Source organism: Garra rufa, chromosome 2 (assembly GCF_049309525.1).
Source record: "Garra rufa chromosome 2, GarRuf1.0, whole genome shotgun sequence".
NCBI classification, from domain to species: domain Eukaryota; kingdom Metazoa; phylum Chordata; class Actinopteri; order Cypriniformes; family Cyprinidae; genus Garra; species Garra rufa.
Genome location: NC_133362.1, coordinates 11,025,138 through 11,044,793, shown reverse-complemented (window position 1 = coordinate 11,044,793; position 19,656 = coordinate 11,025,138). Strand labels below are relative to the sequence as shown.

At 36.1% G+C, this 19,656-nt stretch overlaps 1 protein-coding gene across 1 annotated transcript; it reads left to right on the top strand.

Annotated features, from left to right (window-relative positions):
* The first annotated feature begins 208 nt into the window (after window positions 1-208).
* On the top strand, window positions 209-18,616 carry opn3 (opsin 3). The gene is made up of 4 exons (XM_073834864.1): window positions 209-784; window positions 5,096-5,415; window positions 16,074-16,325; window positions 17,766-18,616. Exons 1-4 carry the CDS (start codon window positions 460-462, stop codon window positions 18,030-18,032), a joined length of 1,164 nt encoding a protein of 387 aa, XP_073690965.1. The 5' UTR covers window positions 209-459; the 3' UTR covers window positions 18,033-18,616.
* Window positions 18,617-19,656: the final 1,040 nt, after the last annotated feature.

Here is a 19,656-nt window from a genome sequence, read left to right as displayed (position 1 = left end):
TACTAAATATATATTTATCTGGTTCAAATAGCACATTTAAGACGACACAGCATTACTATTATTAGTTTTTTTTTCTCTCCGCACATTAAATGCACATCATCGCCGTTCTTGTCATAAGTTTTCAAAACAGCGCATGCAGCAGAAGCGGAACATCACCGTCTGTGAGTGTGATTAGTGTTCACTACACAGCGCACTACACACTTACTCTGCATTCACTCAGCAGTGACAGCCAATCATATGAAACGCTGGAAGGTCTCTTGTGAATCCAGGAGGAACTTTCATGCATTTCTCTGCATGTGGGTGACATTTTTTTTTCTTCTGAGACGAATTCAGCCTTACTGACACACTGAACTACAATCACTAGTCGACTGCCCTGATTGCTTCTGGACGGGCTGCTGAATCGGGTCACTGACCATCAGGCGTTTCAGTCACCATGCTGGAAATTCACTTGGAAAAGAAATGAATTCTTTTAATGAAACATCGCCTGAGACGAACCTTAGGAATTATGATTATATTTTTGCCGACGAGACTTATAAACTCCTGACGTTCACCATCGGATCTATCGGTGTCCTGGGCTTCTGTAATAACATCATCGTCATTATTCTCTACTACAGGTTCAAGAGGCTCCGCACACCAACTAATTTGTTAATAGTGAATATAAGTGTCAGCGATCTGCTGGTGTCAGTCACTGGAGTTAATTTCACATTCGTTTCGTGCGTGAAAAGAAGATGGATCTTTAATTCAGCCACATGTGTTTGGGATGGATTCAGCAACAGTTTATTCGGTCAGTTCTGTCTTTAGTTTCCTTTATGTATAGATGCACCTGGATAAGTTTTCAAGCATATAGGCTACTTTGAATTCAAAAAAGTAATTCTTGCATGTTTATTTATCTTATACGTTTAGAAGGGCGTATTAATAATTCAGACATTTGAAGCCAATTTGTCTCTAAATTGTATTAGCATTAGTCAATATGTCTTTAATATTGTATTTTATTGATATATTACCTGAAAACGTAGTCATCTCACAAGTAGGCTACTCCAGTTGTCTTTAAAATGGTTTTATGGGTGAATGAAGGTGCGCTAAACCAGAAAACAAAACGTTTTACAAAATGTCACAACGATGTATTTTGACTGCGCAGGTAACTACAAAACGCTCCAGAAAGCAAGTTAGGATTTTAAAATGATATAAGCAAAATAAAACCACATACGTGAGTCAATAGTGTTTTACCACAGAAACAAAACCGGATTAAAAAACTATCAGGCTAACGTTTAATTTGGAACCGACGTTGAGTATACTACGTTTGCGAGACGTTATTTACCACAACTGCCAGACATAAGTAAATTGTGATTATATATATTATTTTAGCTTTGTGAATGTCTAGACTTTCTGAATGGACGCAAGAGACCTAGCCTACATTTCTTACTTGGGGCGAAACTCTGCGGAGCAGAGTCTGACAGGATTTCTGACACTTAGCTCACGACAAATTATAATAATAACTTTTAAAAGCCATGAGAACAACACATTGTGGTAACATTTGGGCGTATGTCACCTGAAAATGTGCAGCAAAGGCGCTGAAATATAATATGGGTCATTCCTGGGACTAGGTGCCTTAAAAAATGTAATCATGATGAGCTGTAAAACATGTGAAAAAATATTTTGATATATAAATATATAAATTTAAGCAATTATGAGTCAAATTAAATGAGAAGGAGGACCAAAAACGTCCACCCTGTTAGGGACAACAATTTGAAATATTTATGAATATGTAATATTTAAAATTGAAAAAAGTTTAAATACACTTCTTTAACTTGAACATCAATTGCTGTCACTATCACTATGTAGCCTACACTAAATGTGTCCAGCATGTTATGTTTTCTGATTTAACAGGGCGGACGTTTTGACCTGAAATAAGCCATTACACTAAATCTGAGCAAAAATGCTAACACAGAAGGTCTGTCAAATAAAGAATTGAATGGTTTAAAAAAATAGTACTTTTACAAATTAAAATTTTTGTTTACTTTTTTCATATTCCCCTTAACAGGGTGGACATGCTGTGTTAACCACCTCAGATTGGAAAGATAAAATAAGTAAAAACATACAGTTAACAAAACAGAGGCTCTGCACCTTCTGTTGTGTTCCCTTCAAGGAAATTATGTCAGCTGTTTTATAAGACTTTCACTTGAAGGGCCAGTTTTCGAATATAACAGGGTGGATAATACATGTTACAACACATGTTATATTCATCAACAAATTGGCAGATACAGGCCTGGATACATTGGAAAAATGGTGATATTTGGTGGTTAAAAATGCTGTAAAATGTTTAGAATTATATATCAATAAACTTAAATATGCCCAAAGTTTACAAGTTGTTTTTTTACATCAAAGACAACTTTAAAATTAATGTTGTTGAAAATTTGAAGGCAATATCATTATTTTTACTGGGGCCACAAAAGGCCCTGAATCCCAGGAATGACCCATAAAACTAAAAGAGCTGCATAGATAAAATGATTTTGATTTTGGTTAGCACAGCTCAAAATATGATTTAATTTTGAAGTCTCTGACTTTTTATTATACTTTTGGAACCCTTGTGAATTTGAGAACAGTTTGAAATATTGTTAAGAGATTGCAGAGTCTTTGTCTCAGGATGAAATGTCATTTTGAACAAAAATCACTGTTATTTTATATTTCCTGCAGCAAATGATCTCATATGGCCATCTTATTTATTTGACGCAACATATTTCAACTTATTTACAGCATATCAAATTATCTAAAATAAATTAATGTTTTCCTCATCTAATTGTCAAATAGCTTCACAGTCATAAGAACATTTGTGATCCTGGACCACAAAAATAGTCATAAGTGTCTATTTTTGGAAACTGAGATTTGTGCATTATTTAAAAGCTGAAAAAATAAGCTTTCTTTGATGTATGGTTTGTTAGGATAGGACAATATTTGGTGTCTGGAATCTGAGGGTGCAAAAAAATCTAAATATTGAGAAAAAAAATGTCCAAATGAAGTTCTTAGCAATGCACATTACTAATCAAAAAAAGTTTTGATATATTTATGGTAGGAAATTTACAAAATATCTTCATGGAACATGATCTTAATATCCTAATGATTTTTTTTGGCATTTAAAACATTGATAATTTATGCACATTTATGCTTAATTTGATTTAATTGATCATTTGACCATTTATAACAAAAGCCAAAGTAACAAATCCAAGCATTCGTAAACAACTATGACACATTTGGCGAAATAAAAGTCCATCTGGTGCTGAGGTCAAATGCGTCAGATAATGACATTTTAATGAACCAGAAATATCCAGCAGAATATCAACTAAGCATCTGTGAGAGGATATACTTTGAGGAGAGCACATCATTTCTGAAAAATAGATTTTATGCACCTGCTCCCCCAAGGTCACACCTGATGTTATTTTAAGTCCAAAAATTATCATCACACATGATTGCTTCGTTACTGCCTCCTTTAACCCATTTAGATGTGAAATTGGCTGCGTTTGATGCTTCTACAAACTGTTGTTTGTAGAGCCGTTTGTGTTTATGACCTCCATTTTTGCTCCCTTGAGAATTGACTCATTTAAATAAAAACAGTTTTGATGAGGTGTGTAATACTGCGTCATATTCCACATCAAATTTACTAAGCCCAGTTCTAGGAGAAGTTAAAAGAGGTCTGTGTGAATGCATCTGACAGCTGAGAGGAAACACGGTAGTGCTGCTTCCCCACCGGCCTGCCTCTGTCACAGAGGACTATGGCTGTCTGGGTAATTGGGGGAATGTGTCTGTGAGTCTCTTGCCAGAGGAGCCTCTGCGGATACTGCTCAGAGTTACAGTTATTTACTTCTAGAAATGATACCAATTACTATAATCCATCATCTGCTGAATGTAAGACTGTTTCCTTGGAGCTCGAGTTTTGTAAAAGAGAAGCCACGTTGTTTTGCATTTTTATTTATTTGTTTAACACTTTTCACAATGCACATTGCTTTCAAAGCAGCTTTACAGACAATCATGATGTCAATGTTTATAACATATTTAAAAGTCACATTTAGCAGATTGGAACTAGGAAGTAATGTAGTTTGTATTTTATAGCTTGAAGATGAATTGATCTACCTTTTAATTTCAGTTGAAGTCAAATGTTTACATACACCTTGCAGAATTTGCAAAATGTTTATTATTTGACCAAAATGTAGGGGATCATACAAGACTGTATCATTTTGAGATCCATCTTTTCACACTGAGGACAACCGAGGGACTCATATGCAACTATTATAGAAGGTTCAAACACTCACTGATGCTTCAGAAGGAAAAATTATGCATTAAGAGCTGTGTGTGGGGGTGGGGGGGGGGGGTGAAAACTTTTAAACAGAATAAAGATGTGTACATTTTTCTTATTTTGCTTGAATATCGTGTTTTGTTCATTTAGTACTGTCCTTCAGAAGCTACAGAAGATACTTGCATGTTTCCTTGAAGACAAAATAAGTTAAATTTACCCTGATCTTTAAATGCAAAAAGTTTTCACCCCCCAGCTCTTAATGCATTGTGTTTCCTTCTGGAGCATCAGTGAGTGTTTGAACCTTCTGTAATAGTTGGATATGAGTTTCTCAGTTGTCCTCAGTGTGAAAAGATGGATCTCAAAATCATACAGTCATTGGTGGAAAGGATTCAAATACACAAAAATGATAAAAAACCAAAGAATTTGTGGGACCTGAAGGATTTTTCTGAAGAACAGCAAGCAGTTTAACTGTTCAGGATGAGCAAGGGACTCATGAACAACTATACACTAAACAAAAATGCATTCAGGTAACAACACAGAATTAAGAATCAAGTGTATGTAAACTTTTGAACAGGGTCATTTTTATAAATTCAGCTATTATGTTTTCTTATAGACTATATGTAAACATCATTTATGTGAAATATCTTATTCAGGTCAGTAAAAAAAAAAAAAAAAATAGCATGCATTTTGTATAATCCCTCTCATTTTTGGTTAAAAAATTAACATTTTCGCAGATTCTGCAAGGCGTACATATAATTTTTAACCTTAACTATATATGTCTTTTGATTTCTCTTCTTGTCTTTTAAGGCATCGTGTCCATCATGACTCTCTCCGGTCTGGCATATGAGCGCTACATCCGTGTGGTTCATGCCAAGGTCATTGACTTCCCCTGGGCCTGGAGGGCCATCACGCACATCTGGCTGTACTCTTTGGCCTGGACTGGCGCTCCTCTCTTGGGATGGAACCGCTACACGCTGGAAGTCCATCAGTTAGGCTGCTCTCTCGACTGGGCTTCCAAAGATCCCAATGATGCTTCCTTCATTCTCTTCTTCCTCCTTGGATGCTTCTTCGTCCCCGTGGGCGTCATGGCCTACTGTTATGGAAACATCTTGTACACTGTGAAAATGGTAAGGCGAACAGGGGTAATGAAATGGGTTTACGCTAAAAATAGTCGGGTAACTGGCTTGTCTGGATGCTTCAGATATATATTCCCTGTCTATCTAGTGTGCTTCATCATCTCAATTCAGATCTGTGATTTACATGTGGTACCTTACAATTTCCTTCTGTCTTTAACCTTCATCATTCTCTCTTGTTCGTTTATAAACGCAGTCAAGCTGCTGTGATTTAGCAGTGTAGAGGTGTCGACGTGCTGCTGTTTGATAGGTTATTTCCACTAAAAGCCATATTGTGTGAAAATGCCTTCAGCAAATAAGCAGAGATGGTGATTGTGCACATAAATAGCTTGTGGTTTTCAATGGCGCAGCTCCTGTGCATCAGATTTGATCAGGTGTGCATCCAGGTGGGGGAGAGTATGAATGCTCCAACACGATCTGCAAGTGATTGTGTGCTCACCACAAAGTGAAGTGTGCAGTCTTTTTTCCTATCTTAGCTTTGTGTACAGAGACAGCTATAAGGAAACCATTTGTTGGTTGATTCCTTTGAATGCCCAAAACAGCAACATTGGCTGAACCAATGGCATATGTTTGGGGCGGGACTATCTGTTTTTCTGGCCAATGGTAGGGGAGTGTTCTGCAAACATTTTTAAAAACAGTTGAAATTTTTGTTAGTGGTGCAGAAATGTTGCACTTCACCTTCAAGAGGTTTAAGTGTAAAACCATCCAAAAAGTTTCAAAGGACTATGCTATTTTGACAGATATGATTAATATGAGGTAACTGCCTGAGTCTTTAAGAATTTATTTAGCCTGACAATCTTGCAGTTCAGCCAAGGTACTTGCAATCCATTGTAATCTCCTGCACTGTGATATACACACAATCGTTCAAAGTTTGAGGCCAATTTTTTAAAAAGAAATTTATGCTTTTATTCAGCATCATCAAATTTATCTGAAGACTGGAGTAATGATGCTGAAAATTTTGCTTTGATCACAGGAATAAATTACATTTTATTGCAATAATATTTCACAATATTACTGTTTTACTGTGTTTGGTGAGAATAAAACCTTACTGACCCCAGACAGCACAGTCCAGACTGGTGTGGATCAGTGTGAGTGTGGTCCACCAGTCGATCAGAAAGTGTGTATCTGCTGAATCAATGAAACAAACCACAACCAGAGTGTGAGAATGAGCAGCAGACTGTACACCAGCACAACTAACAACACAGAAAATTGTGTTTGGGTTGAATCCAGGAACGTTATTGATTTGAAACAGAAAAACAGCATAGATGGAAAGAGACAAAACTACTGCTAAACAGCTCAGTTGTCAAGTACCATTAGCAATATGAAGTACTTGATCAACAAACTTCATGCATTCACACTGAAAATTGTCAAAACACTACTAAAATGAAGAAAAGCCAATGAAACATAAACAAAAACTTGGAGAGCATGTTTAATAATTTAGATTGTTTTAATCAGTTTTATAAGGTGAATTATAAAGCAAGTCAATACTATTTTAAACCTATTTAAATTATCCAGACTACCAGTGATGGGCAAGCTACTTGGAAAATGTAGTGAGCTAAGCTAACAGTTACTCTTCATTAAATGAAGCTTAACTACACTAAAGCTACAGCCTTGGGTAATGTAGCAAGCTAAGCTACAGCATCATGGCAAAAGTAGTTCACTACATCTAAGCTATTTTTTAAAATTTCATTTTTCTATTGAACCAACATCATACCAAGTCAATGCTCTCTCAGTGATCAATTAAAGTGTCAGTCATATAGGCATACAAGTTCAGTTTAATGGTTTATTTAACCACTCTTCCAAACCAATTTGGCAAAAAAAAAAAAATCTGTATCATGTACAGGCCTGGATTTATCTCATATTTTGGGGGGTTGAATTCTTTCTTGAAAAAAATAAAAACAAAAAAAGCAATGGCACCAGTTTCACAATATTAAACGAATAAAACGGGGAAAACACACAATTTGTAAATAAAATAATTGTATACATATTATTGAATAATATAGTCTATATATGAATGGGTGTTCGTCAACTGACTGCATGTCGTCAGAGTTTACAGTGTTGACAGCTTCGTAAAAAACAGCCTAATGGAAGCGCTGTAGATTTGTTGTATATAGCTACTAAAATATGACAGACCGCACAAAAACAGCACTTTAATTTACTGCCGTGTTTGAACAAAGATAGTGATTGATTTCATGAATACAGGAGCCTGTTTTTTTTAATTGTCAGAATCTATAGTACATAACAAATACAAAAATAAAAACAAATCACAAACTTTTGCAGTCAAGACTGTGAATAAAAGACAAGTGTGGAATGTAAGTCAGATTTGGCCCAGACCCTGTTACTATCTGGGAAGCAAAGCTAAATTCTATTGTAAATTTGTTAACTGACAGTAAGAATATATAACCGAGTCAAGTGGCTATTTTCGTTTGCAGAAGGTAAAACACATTAACGTAAATTGTAAGTCTTTGAGAGGAAAAATTAAACCGACAGGTCACAGCGGCAAGGCCTATAAGTCACATTTTATTATATTCTGAAATAAACAGGCCTACAGCATAATGTTATGACATTATTTCCCTCACTCCACAACAAATCCTTTAACTTTAATCTTATTCAGAACAGAACAATGATGAAATAAATAAATAAATAAATTTGCCAAAACAATCCAAAACAAATTAAATGTGAAACTGAAAGTAGTTGGGCTTATGTAGACTACCTCTCTTGCCACAAATACAAATGTTTCCATATCTGCAATGTATTTGAAGCAAAATTATTATGCATTGGGTAAGCTTTGTACTTCATGCACGTCGATGGAAAATATCATGATGAGCAAAAATGTGCCACGGGACCGGTGGTCATGCTGAACTGCACGTAATACACACTATTTAAATTGACTAATGTAACTTTTGGGTGACTGTTTTATTTTTCAAATGTGTGCGCGTAGACACCAGCGCGATCAAACAGCTGAATATCATATTCTGTCATGTTGGTCATAGTAAAGGCATAATTCACTACTGCAAAGTCCAAAGCAGTTTGAAGTATTAAGAATATTAGCAAAGATTATTATAATTCGTTTAGACGAATGGAACCTGGTCGTTTTATGTTTGTTTGTTTTTACTAACGAACCGAAACATTTTGCCTTTCGCCATGAATTTAGCAAAAAAATATCGACAACAAAAGTCTCGACAACAAGTGTTAGACTACACACTTTTCTCATCTCCTCGAATGCAAAAAAAACATTAGCCTTTATAAATACAGTGCTGTGTTATAAATACAGAAAACATGTACTTTCAATCAACACTTCTTTATTTACCTCAAGTCTGCAAACACGCTGAGATGCTTCAAACTGCGCGCCGCACGCACTCATTGACGAGAGAGGCGGGACTCGGGAGGAATACGGTTTGACTGACAGTTTAATGAGCCAATGGCGTCACGAGGTTTAGTGGAGGTGGCGCCACTTACTGACCCAGGATCAGTGATCCGTAGCAGTTATATTTCCGATTTGAGCTTAAAGTAGGGCTGTTCGATTCCGAAAATTTTGGAATCGATTCCGATTCCGATTCCTGGTTATGGAATCGATTGGATTCAATTCCAGAATCGATTCCTCACTGTTGTTTCGATTCTTTTTCGATTCTTGTTTTTTGGGATTGGAGGAAGCTAATTTCGCAATAAATGCAGGATGTAAATGTCGTATAAAGTTACCTTCTCATAATATGAAGCTTCATTTGTATAAAAAAAAAATAAAAAAGGATATATATATATATACTATTTTTCTGTAGCTCTGACTGATTTCAAATTGTAATTCATTGCCCAGGAAATTAGTCATAACCCACAGCTCAGCAGTGGACATGCATTTATTGCATGAATAAAACAAGACGTGACGTGTATAAAATGACAAAATTAGCAAACTATATACTGAAACAAAATAAACAGAACTTTAACAACAACACTGATATAAGAGCTATAATTTCGCAATAAATGCAGGATGATATAAGAGCTCGTGGCGTAGCTGTCAATCAGATGCGCTCTCGGCCACTAATACGTGCTCTCTGCGTTTTCTTTCAGAGTTATCATTGTCTGATAGAAAGATTAAAATTAGCATTTATTTAAGATGTAAATTGTGGACAACACGAGCCATTTCTCCCGTAAATTAACATCTGAATCGCATATGAACTGGTTCATTTAATGATCTATCCGAACGAATCTTTTCGTGGCAATGGATCAGACTAGTATAATGTTCTATTAGAGAGCAAGAGGCAAATTAATGGGTGCTTCTCAAACTGAAGGCTGCATCCTTAAACTCAGACGAGTTTAGTAATGAGTCGTTTTTATTACGTTTATTTTCGTCAATCGACGTTTGATGACTTGCAGCCGAAATATGCAGCCTTCATGTAATGCAGCCTTCCGTTTAAGAGGTAAGTTTTGTTGAACTGATAACGGCTCTGAATGAGGAGTCGATTCCCCTTGAGAGGATCGATTCCAAACGTTGGAATTGACTCTCGATTCCCAATGCCTCGGAATCGAGGAATCGATTCTTTTTGGAATCGATTCCCAGCCCTAGCTTAAAGTATAGAACAATATATAGCTTGTAGCTTTTGTTGACGCTACCGCGTTACTTGATCAAAATAATAGCTTAGCTACTGAAAAGCTATTTGATTCAGAAAACAGCGACGCTACCACCACACTACTGAGAAATGTAGTTAAGCTAGTAGCGTCACTACTTGTAGCGACGCTACTGCCCAACACTGCAGATTACTTATTTTAAATCACTATTTCATCTTTTCTCTGTTGGTAAAGAATGGATTTACAAAATGTTTTTTTATCTCTACCTCTAGTGTGTCTTGATTATTCTGTTCCGTATGATTTGAACCGCCAGCAACCGCTTGAATAAATACATAGATGAAATCAATAAATGCATGAATTTATCTGTAAATCAATAAGCACATGAATTAATCAGCGAATCAATAAATGCATGAATGAATTAGTGAACCAATTAATTCATGAATGAATCAGTAAAATGGATAGTTATACAAACTGAAGCCTTACACTAAAAAATGCTGGGTTAAAAACATCCCAACTTGGGTTATTTGGCAACTCAGCGCTGGGTAAATATTGGACAGAACACATGCTCTGTTATTTTGACCCAGCTGGTTGGGTTAAATGTTTTTACTAGGGCCGGGACTCGATTAAAAAAATTAATCTAATTAATCAGAGGCTTTGTAATTAATTAATCGAAATTAATCGCATTTTAATCACATATAAATATTTGACCTGAGAACAGTGAGAAGTAAGTTTTTTCATATGGATTTTTAGTTACCATTGAATAATGACTGAATACATAAACTGAAGCAACAAAATATTGTTTATTTTTGTTCAACCAAGTCCAACAGACCAGTGCAATATTGCCATTAACTGTAGCAATAGGATACAGCGTTTCCCATAACGAAAACATTTATTTCAGTTAAAAAATAAATCCAAAACTCTCTATTTTAACATTTTGAACAATAGGGCTTTACAATCTTTTGCTATTTTTTTTTAAATAAATTATTGTGTTTTAATTTTTCTCATAATCAAATGAAAGCATAAACATTTATTTATTTTTAATCAAATGAAAAATAAACCTTTTTAATTTTTGGCAAACAAACAGAGGTTTTCTGTTAAAATCAATACATAATAATAAGTATTTTTTTCTACAATTAAGTGGTTAATCTTGTTATATTTATTTTTTATCATATATATTGTTTTTTGTCTATTTAAATAGGAATATTGCTCTGTTTCATGTTAAACCGTACTTTTATTTTGACAGGTTGCCGTGTGTAAAGTATGATATGATGCTAGTTTTCTCAAATGAAACGTTAAAAGTGACACTGACAGTAGCTTTGGAGATTGAGATCTGTTCATGTGAGATACAAATGCCAAAAATTAACGGGAGCATCACGCGTGCAGTATAAAAAACGCGTCTCTGCCATTCTAACATACAGAGGCAAACAGTGCAGGATTCATATTAAAACGGTCTTTTTGCATTTCAGTTTTCAGACACTAGTCCATATGGCGATTTGAATTAAGTGACAGACCAACTTTTGATTTATCAATCCAAAAATCGACGAATTTACGTGGCATTCCGCGCTATAGTAAATTCGGTTTTTATGAATGGAGTCCGCGATCCAGTCCGTTTTCTTGGAGGAGACATTGTAAACGCGCCCCCCTGAGATGATGGTACGGGAAACACTGGGATATTTAGAAATATACTAGCCTTCATTTCAGAAATTCAGGTACCCTATAGGTAGGTAGACCTTCTGTAAAAGCATTGAGGTGATACTTGAGGCTCGATGTCCTGCGGTGATATGCGCATTCTGTTAGTTGGTGCTCCAGTATAATTGGTCCGCCGCTGAAACTCATCCAGTGAGAAACGTTCCGCGGTGCAAAATTAAGTGCGATTAAAATGCGTTAAAAAAAATTTAACGCGTTATTTTTGTGTAATTAATTAATCTAAATTAACGCGTTAAAGTCCCGGCCCTAGTTTTTACCCAACAATGCTGGGTTTTATTTAAGTCAACTGTTGTTTAAAAATGATTATATGACTGGCTTAAAATGGGCTGGAAATTAAAAATCACAAACAGAATTATAGAGGCAACAGCAATAATCAAAAGATGAACATTTATTATTATGCAAGAACACCCATAGACAAAAATATAAGCCAAATTGAATTTATGTGAATACAGCAATATTACATACATTTAAACCGGTTTAACAAGCATTTTAGAAATAAAAAATGTAACATTTTAAATTAGCATTTTAATTTGAGTGTATTCAACCATTTTCTGTAATCACTTTTCACCAAAATTGTGCTAATTCTCATGCCGGTGTGTTACTGAAATTTGAGCAGGTGATGGGCTGCTGTTCGCCCGGGGGAACTACGAACTTCAGACCACCGCCTCACATTTCACTCATTGCTGAAAAATGCTGTGACTGACTCCATAATGTGCCCATTAAACCACCAGTACTGAGATTACAGAACATATTTTAACATCAAATTAAATTTAATTCAGTATTATAACTAATAAAATCAGTTTATGTTATGCAAAGCAAAAGGCGTTTTCATCATGCAAAACAAACGACCACTGCTGACTGACATCTTGTCCTTGTATGTTGCGTTATAATATACTTTACAGAACAGTAAAGACTTTATAAATGAAAAAATAATTATTCAAAACATTTATTTCGCTGAAGAAGTGCACAAAATCTGTGGCGCTGAGAACCGCTCTCTCCTGTAGAGGATGCAAAAAGCTTGTGCTCTGACTGTAACTCAACAGCTGGGTTGTTTTGTCAAAAACAGGCTCAATCCAGCGGTTGGGTAGAAAAAAAAAACAGCATTAAAAATGACCAAGCAGCTTAGTTACAGAGAAGCTACTCAGCACCTGGGTAAAAAAAAAATCAAAATAACCCAATAAAATGACCCAACAAGCTGAACCCAGCATTTTTAGAGTGCAGAAAAACTACCCAGCACTTGGGTAAAATTATTAAAAACAAAACAATAAAATGACCTAACAGGCTAAACCCAGCACCAATATACATATATTTTTACAACATTTTAAAGCAATTTTTACCACAGGGCAGTTTAATATAAACTGGTAAAAGAAAAAGGTATTTAAATATGGATTAAGTTACACATTATTATTAATGGCTGTATCCACTTTTATTGTTCCTGTAAAAGCGGATGCAGCCATTTGTAAATGTAATGAGTCTGGCTTCCAGTCTGCGTCTAGCTATTTTTAGCTACACAAAACAGCTAATTTTCCTGTTTGATATCGCAAATTGGTCTGTCTTACCATATTGTTTAATGTATTATTTTAATTTTGAACACACTAGTTTGCAGAGCAACAGTTTTACTTTTTACTGCACGTTGTTATTCTTCTCGCTATTAAAGGGATAGTTCACCCAAAAATGAAAATTTGATGTTTATCTGCTTACCCCCAATGCATCCAAGATGTAGGTGACTTTGTTTCCACAGAAAAACACAAACAAAGATTTTTAACGAAAACCGGTGCAGTCTGCCAGCCTTACCATGGCAGTGGATGGGCACCAAACCTTTAAAAGTAAACAAAAACATGCACAGACAAATCCAAATTACACCCTGCAGCTCGTGATGATACATTGATGTCTTAAGACACGAAACGATCGGTTTTTGCGAGAAACTGAACAGTATTTATATCATTTTTTACCTTTGATACACAGCCACGTCCATCTGTCATGAGCACGAGTTTGGCATCAGTCACGTCACATGTGCACGCGCTTCTGGCGTAAAATACACAAACGCCGTAAGGGGAAATCAGTGAAAAGTCCCGGATGAGTTTGCGCAAGCAAATGTAATCTTTTAGCTTTAAATCGGTTTAAACAACAGGATACGCGCAAGTAATTACCATTTTGAATAGCCGCTATACACACAATCTCTGTGCACTGTGTAAACAATGAGTGTCGTATACATGCAACAGATCGCTTCCGGCGTTTGCGTATTCTACGACAGAGCGCGTGCACATGTGACGTGACTGATGCCAAACTCGTGCTCATGACAGATGGACATGGCTGTGTATCAAAGGTAAAAAATGATATAAATACTGTTCAGTTTCTCGCAAAAACCGATCGTTTCGTGTCTTAGGACATCAATGTATCATCACGAGCCGCAGGGTGTAATTTGGATTTGTCTGTGCATGTTTTTGTTTACTTTTAAAGGTCTGGTGCCTATCCACGTCCATGATAAGGCTGGCAGACTGCACTGGTTTTCGTTAAAAATCTTCGTTTGTGTTTTTCTGAGGAAACAAAGTAACCTACATCTTGGATGCCCTGGGGGTAAGCAGATAAACATCAAATTTAAATTTTTGGGTGAACTATCCCTTTAAAGAGGTTAAAGGGATAGTTCACCCAAAAATGAAAATTGAATGTTTATCGGCTTACCCCCAGGGCATCCAAGATGTAGTTGACTTTGTTTTTTTCAGTAGAACACAAACAAAGATTTTTAACTCAAACCGTTGCAGTCTGTTAGTCATAATGGCGTTGAATGGGCACCAAACCTTTGAAAGTAAAAACATGCCCAGACAAATCCAAATTACACCCTGCGGCTCGTGACGATACATTGATGCCCTAAGACATGAAACGATCGGTTTTTGCGAGAAACTGAACAGTATTTATATCATTTTTACCTTTGATACACAGCAATGTCCAACTGTCCTGAGTGCGTGTTCAGCATCCGGCGCCTTACAAGCGATCTGTCATGTGTATACGACACTCATTGTTTACTCAGTGCACAGAGATTGTGGGTATAGCAGATATTAAAAATGGTAATTGCGCTTATCCTGATTGTTCGAATCGATTTAAAGCTAAAAGATTAAGTTTGCTTACGTGAACTCACCCGGGACTGTTGACTTTTCACCGATTTTTTTCTCCGAACTTCTGAGCCTGATCGCTTGAAGTTATGGTTGCTTGCTCTTTGGCTGGATATCAACACGCCCGTGCACTTAGTAAAATTGTGGAGGGTCTTCAGTGATCATTTTTTCCCTTCCGATGTTTGAGTATACTGTGCCAGAGACAGGTAACGCGCCGGATAATGAGCACATGCTCAGGACAATTGGACATTGCTATGTATCAAAGGTAAAAAATTATATAAATACTGGTCAGCTTCTCGCAAAAAATTATAGTTTCGTGTCTTAGGAAATCAATGTATCATCACGAGCCGCAGGGTTTAATTTGGATTTGTCTTTACATGTTGTTTTTTACTTTCAAAGGTTTGGTGCCCATCCACTGCCATTATTTGACTTACAGACTGCAACGGTTTAAGTTAAAAATCTTCGTTTGTGTTCTACTGAAGAAACAAAGTCACCTGCATCTTGGATGCCCTGGGGGTAAGCAGATAAACATCAAATTTAAATTTTTGGGTGAACTATCCCTTTAATGAACTGGAAGTCTTGTCCAATGTCCATAGGTTTCCGTGTTGAAGAATAAGATAGATATACTTCAATCCTTACAGATTTATGCAAATTCTAACCTAAAATCTTGAAGTTAATTACCAAAAATACCCGCTTCCTAGGCAACCCAAAATAATGAATGAATCTGTGAATCAATGAAACAGTTGCATACCTGTCAGTTCAACTGTATGTCGGCAGCATGACAGCTTTAACTGATCCATGACATTAGGAGAAACAGCTCCAGCATATGACTACACTGGATTGGGAAAGTCATTTTCGGATAAAATGATTTCATGACAAATCTCAAAATCTTCAGACTGGCTGTTCACATCAACGCTATTTCGCCCCCAAGTGGTGACCCAGTTACACAATGCTAGAGATGCGCAGTCAAACTCAGCAAATTTTATTGCTGTCCTTGCAGCTGTGTAATGATAATGAATGAATGCATGCATGCGTGAGTCTAATGTGTTTTTATGGTGATGCATTCAAACCGGGCAGCATATGACCTCTGTCCAAAGCCAATCACCTTGTCAATTTAAAGGCTGTCTTTATCATCAGGGACATTATGTGCAATATTCATCTAAAGTATAATTATGTCAGCCTAGTCTAAGTATGTCTTTTTCTATGAACGTACAAATAGATTGGATTTGTGGATATGGATGTGTGAATTGAATGTCTTCCGTTTTCTTTCTGTAGCTGCGCTCTATCCAGGATCTACAGACAGTTCAGACGATTAAGATTCTGCGATATGAGAAGAAAGTGGCGGTGATGTTCCTAATGATGATTGCCTGTTTCCTGGTGTGCTGGACGCCCTATGCTGTGGTCTCCATGCTGGAAGCCTTTGGAAGAAAGAGTGTCATCTCTCCCACGGTTGCTATCATTCCCTCTTTCTTCGCCAAATCCAGCACCGCCTACAACCCTGTCATCTATGCCTTCATGAGCAGAAAGGTCAGCAGAGGTCACGTAATTCTGATGGAGGGGCATTTATTACAGTATATTATATAGTCAGGTCTGGTGATCCAGCCAGATACAAACTCTACAAGTGAACATAAGGTGTTTCTGTGAACTGTCAAACTGTAAAAGAGATAACCTTTCATAAAATCTTCTACAGTAAAAAATGTTGAGAAATTGCTAGTAAATTTCACAAATAATTACAAAGAAACTGCCATTTAACATGACATTTTGAAGCAGAATACTAAACTAAAATAGTATCTTCTTGCGATACTCAAATAATCTTTGAAAAATATTTTTTACATTGTGTATATACAGTTGAAGTCAAACGTTTACATACACTTTGCAGAATCTGTAAAATGTTAATTATTTTACCAAAATAAGAGGGATCATACAAAATGCATGTTATTTTTTATTTACTACTGACCTGAGTACGATATTTCACATGAAAGACTACATATAGTCACATATAGTCCACAAGAGAAAATAATAGTTGAAATTATAAAAATGACTCTGTTCAAAAGTTTACATACACTTGGTTCTTAATACTGTATTGTTACCTGAATGATCCACAGCTGTGTTTTTTTGTTTGTTTGTTTAGTGATAGTTGTTCATAAGTCCCTTGTTTGTCCTGAACAGTTGAACTGCCTGCTGTTCTTCAGAAAAATCCTTCAGGTCCCACAAATTCTTAGCTTTTTCAGCATTTTTGTGTATTTGAACCCTTTTCAACAATGACTGTATGATTCTGAGATCGATCTTTTTAAATTGAGGACAACTGAGGGACTCATATGCAACTATTACAGAAGGTTCAAAGGCTCACTGATGCTTCAGAAGGAAACACAATACATTAAGAGTCAGGGGTGTAAACTTTTAAACAGAATACAGTACATTATTTTGCTTAAATATAATATTTTTTTCATTTAGTACTGCCCTTCAGAAGCTACAGAAGATTTTTACATGTTTCAAAGACAAAATAAGTTCAATTTACCCTAATCTTTGAATTCAGAAGTTGTCACCCCCGGCTCTTAATGTATTGTGTTTCCTCCTGGAGCATCAGTGAGCATTTGAACTTTCTGTAATTGTTGTATATGAGTCCCTCAGTTGTCCTCAGTGTGAAAAGATGGATCTCAAAATCATACAGTCATTGTTGGAAAGGGTTCAAATACACAGAAATGCTGAAAAAACGAAACATTAGTGGGACCTTCAAGACAAGGGACTCATGAACAACTATCACAATCAGCTATTATTTTCTCTTGTGGACTAAATGTCGTATGTGAAATATCTTATTCAGTTCAGTACTAACTAAAAAATAACATGAATTTTGTATGATCGCTCTTATTTTGGTAAAATAATTAACATTTTACAGATTCTGCAAGGTGTATGTAAACTTTTGACTTCAACTGTATAAAGCTTAGTTTCCTCTTTCTGATTGGTCAGTTTCGCAGGTGCATGCTGCAGATGCTGTGTTCTCGTCTGGCCAGTTTGCAGCACAGCATAAAGGACCGTCCCCTGGCCCGCATCGAACATCCCGTACGGCCCATTGTGATGTCACAGAGCCGCCCCAACCGGCCCAAAAAGAGAGTGACCTTCAGCTCTTCCTCCATCGTATTCATCATCGCTAGCAATGACACTCATCCTCTGGATATTACCTCCAAATGCAATGACGATCCAGACTTCAATGTAATTCAAGTTCGACCGCTTTGACACTTGCCGTAGTGACGTTAAAAAACGACGGTGGAGTTCTTTACCATCACACTAATTTAATATAATATACAGAAGATACAGAAACATCTTTTTAAAATAAATAGGCCTATGGATATCTTTATTGCTGCAGCAGTAATGCAACATACACTGACCTTTTTGTCTTCCCAATCAAGACTGTGTGTGAATTATGTCAATTGTAACTGGTGTAAGTATTTTATGAAAATGACTCGTGTTCCTTCTCCATCTTTTCGAACACTGAAACGTCCACCTTCACCCAGTTTCATGGGATGTTGAAATATCTGCAGCTTAGATTGCTCACTCTGTGAGCAGAATACATTAGTGAGTGTGCTCAGATAGATTAGGAACATGGTATTAGTACAAGGACTCTTCTAGGACGGGACATTTGTCAAAGGCTGCAGCACCTCATACATAAAGTCAGTCAGGTCCACAGCGCCCCCTGGAGGAAGCGAAGTGTGTGTCCTATTTTAAAAACAAGCCAAACTTCACTGTTTCTACTCCTCAATATTTAGATTAGGGCTTTGAACCAACCCCTAAATATTAAAGTTTGATGAGTTTACCTCAAATGGCATTGTTTCTTGTGAAGAACTGTGTTTCCCTGTTTATATTATAGCAATACTTAAGATTTGCAAGGGTGTAGGTTTGACTTTGCCATTGGTGGGGACATAACGGCAGACAACAGATGTTTAATTGTTTATTTAAAATTATTGCTAGGGACAATTTAGTAGTCACTGCATGGATATTGGGACATGTCCGACCAGTGTTGGGGAAGGTAATGCATTACAATATTGAGTTATTCCTAAAAGAAGTAACTAATTATGCTACTTGGATACTTTTTATGGAAAGTAATGAGTTACGTTACTTTTGCGTTACTTTTTAAATGTGAGCAGGGCTTGCTTGTTTGTTTTTAATATAAAAAGTTCTATTTTTGGCAAATGTAAAAGCCTTTTCACACCAAAAGCCTTGGCGTAGAGAAAAGTAAATTAATGTCTGTACAGTAGACCGCAGAAGAAAAAATGTCAACTCTTCAGCAATAAAAAAAGGAAAACATGTTATAATGTTAGATTATCTTGAGTAATTTTTGCTTATGGATGAACGAAGGTCGGCAGCAAAGGCATTGGTTTGTAAAATGGGATTAAATACAAAAAGGATATTTGTATTATTTAACATAATTTAATTACTGAGTTGAATTTCACTGTTTTTATTCATTTTGAGGAATACTGTATTTGTTTTTTTAGTGAGTGAGATTATTTTTTTGCATGTTCACATTTATTCAAGAACTAAAATAACATCTTACTCACACTTTCTCTCAACGTGGGGACAGGAGAGCTTTCAATCAATAAATGAGGGGGAAAAGTAAAAGTGGCTTTATTTATTTAAAAAAGATATTTTCTTGCCCACTCAAAAGTAATGCGTTACTTCACTAGTTACTTGGAAAAAGTAATATTATTGCATAACTTGCGTTACTTGTAATGTGTTACCCCCAACACTGTGTCCGACATTGGAAAGTTTTGCTTCACTAACCATGGTTTAACCATGGTATTTGTCGTAAAACTGTTATACAACAAAAACAAAACAACAAAAAAATTGTTACTAATTCTCACGA

Coding starts and splice junctions, on each gene's coding strand:
- opn3 (XM_073834864.1), top strand. CDS start 460: ATGAATTCTTTTAATGAAACATCGCCTGAGACGAACCTTAGGAATTAT. Junction 785..5,095: donor ATTCAGCAACAGTTTATTCG/GTCAGTTCTGTC, acceptor TTGTCTTTTAAG/GCATCGTGTCCATCATGACT. Junction 5,416..16,073: donor TCTTGTACACTGTGAAAATG/GTAAGGCGAACA, acceptor TTCTTTCTGTAG/CTGCGCTCTATCCAGGATCT.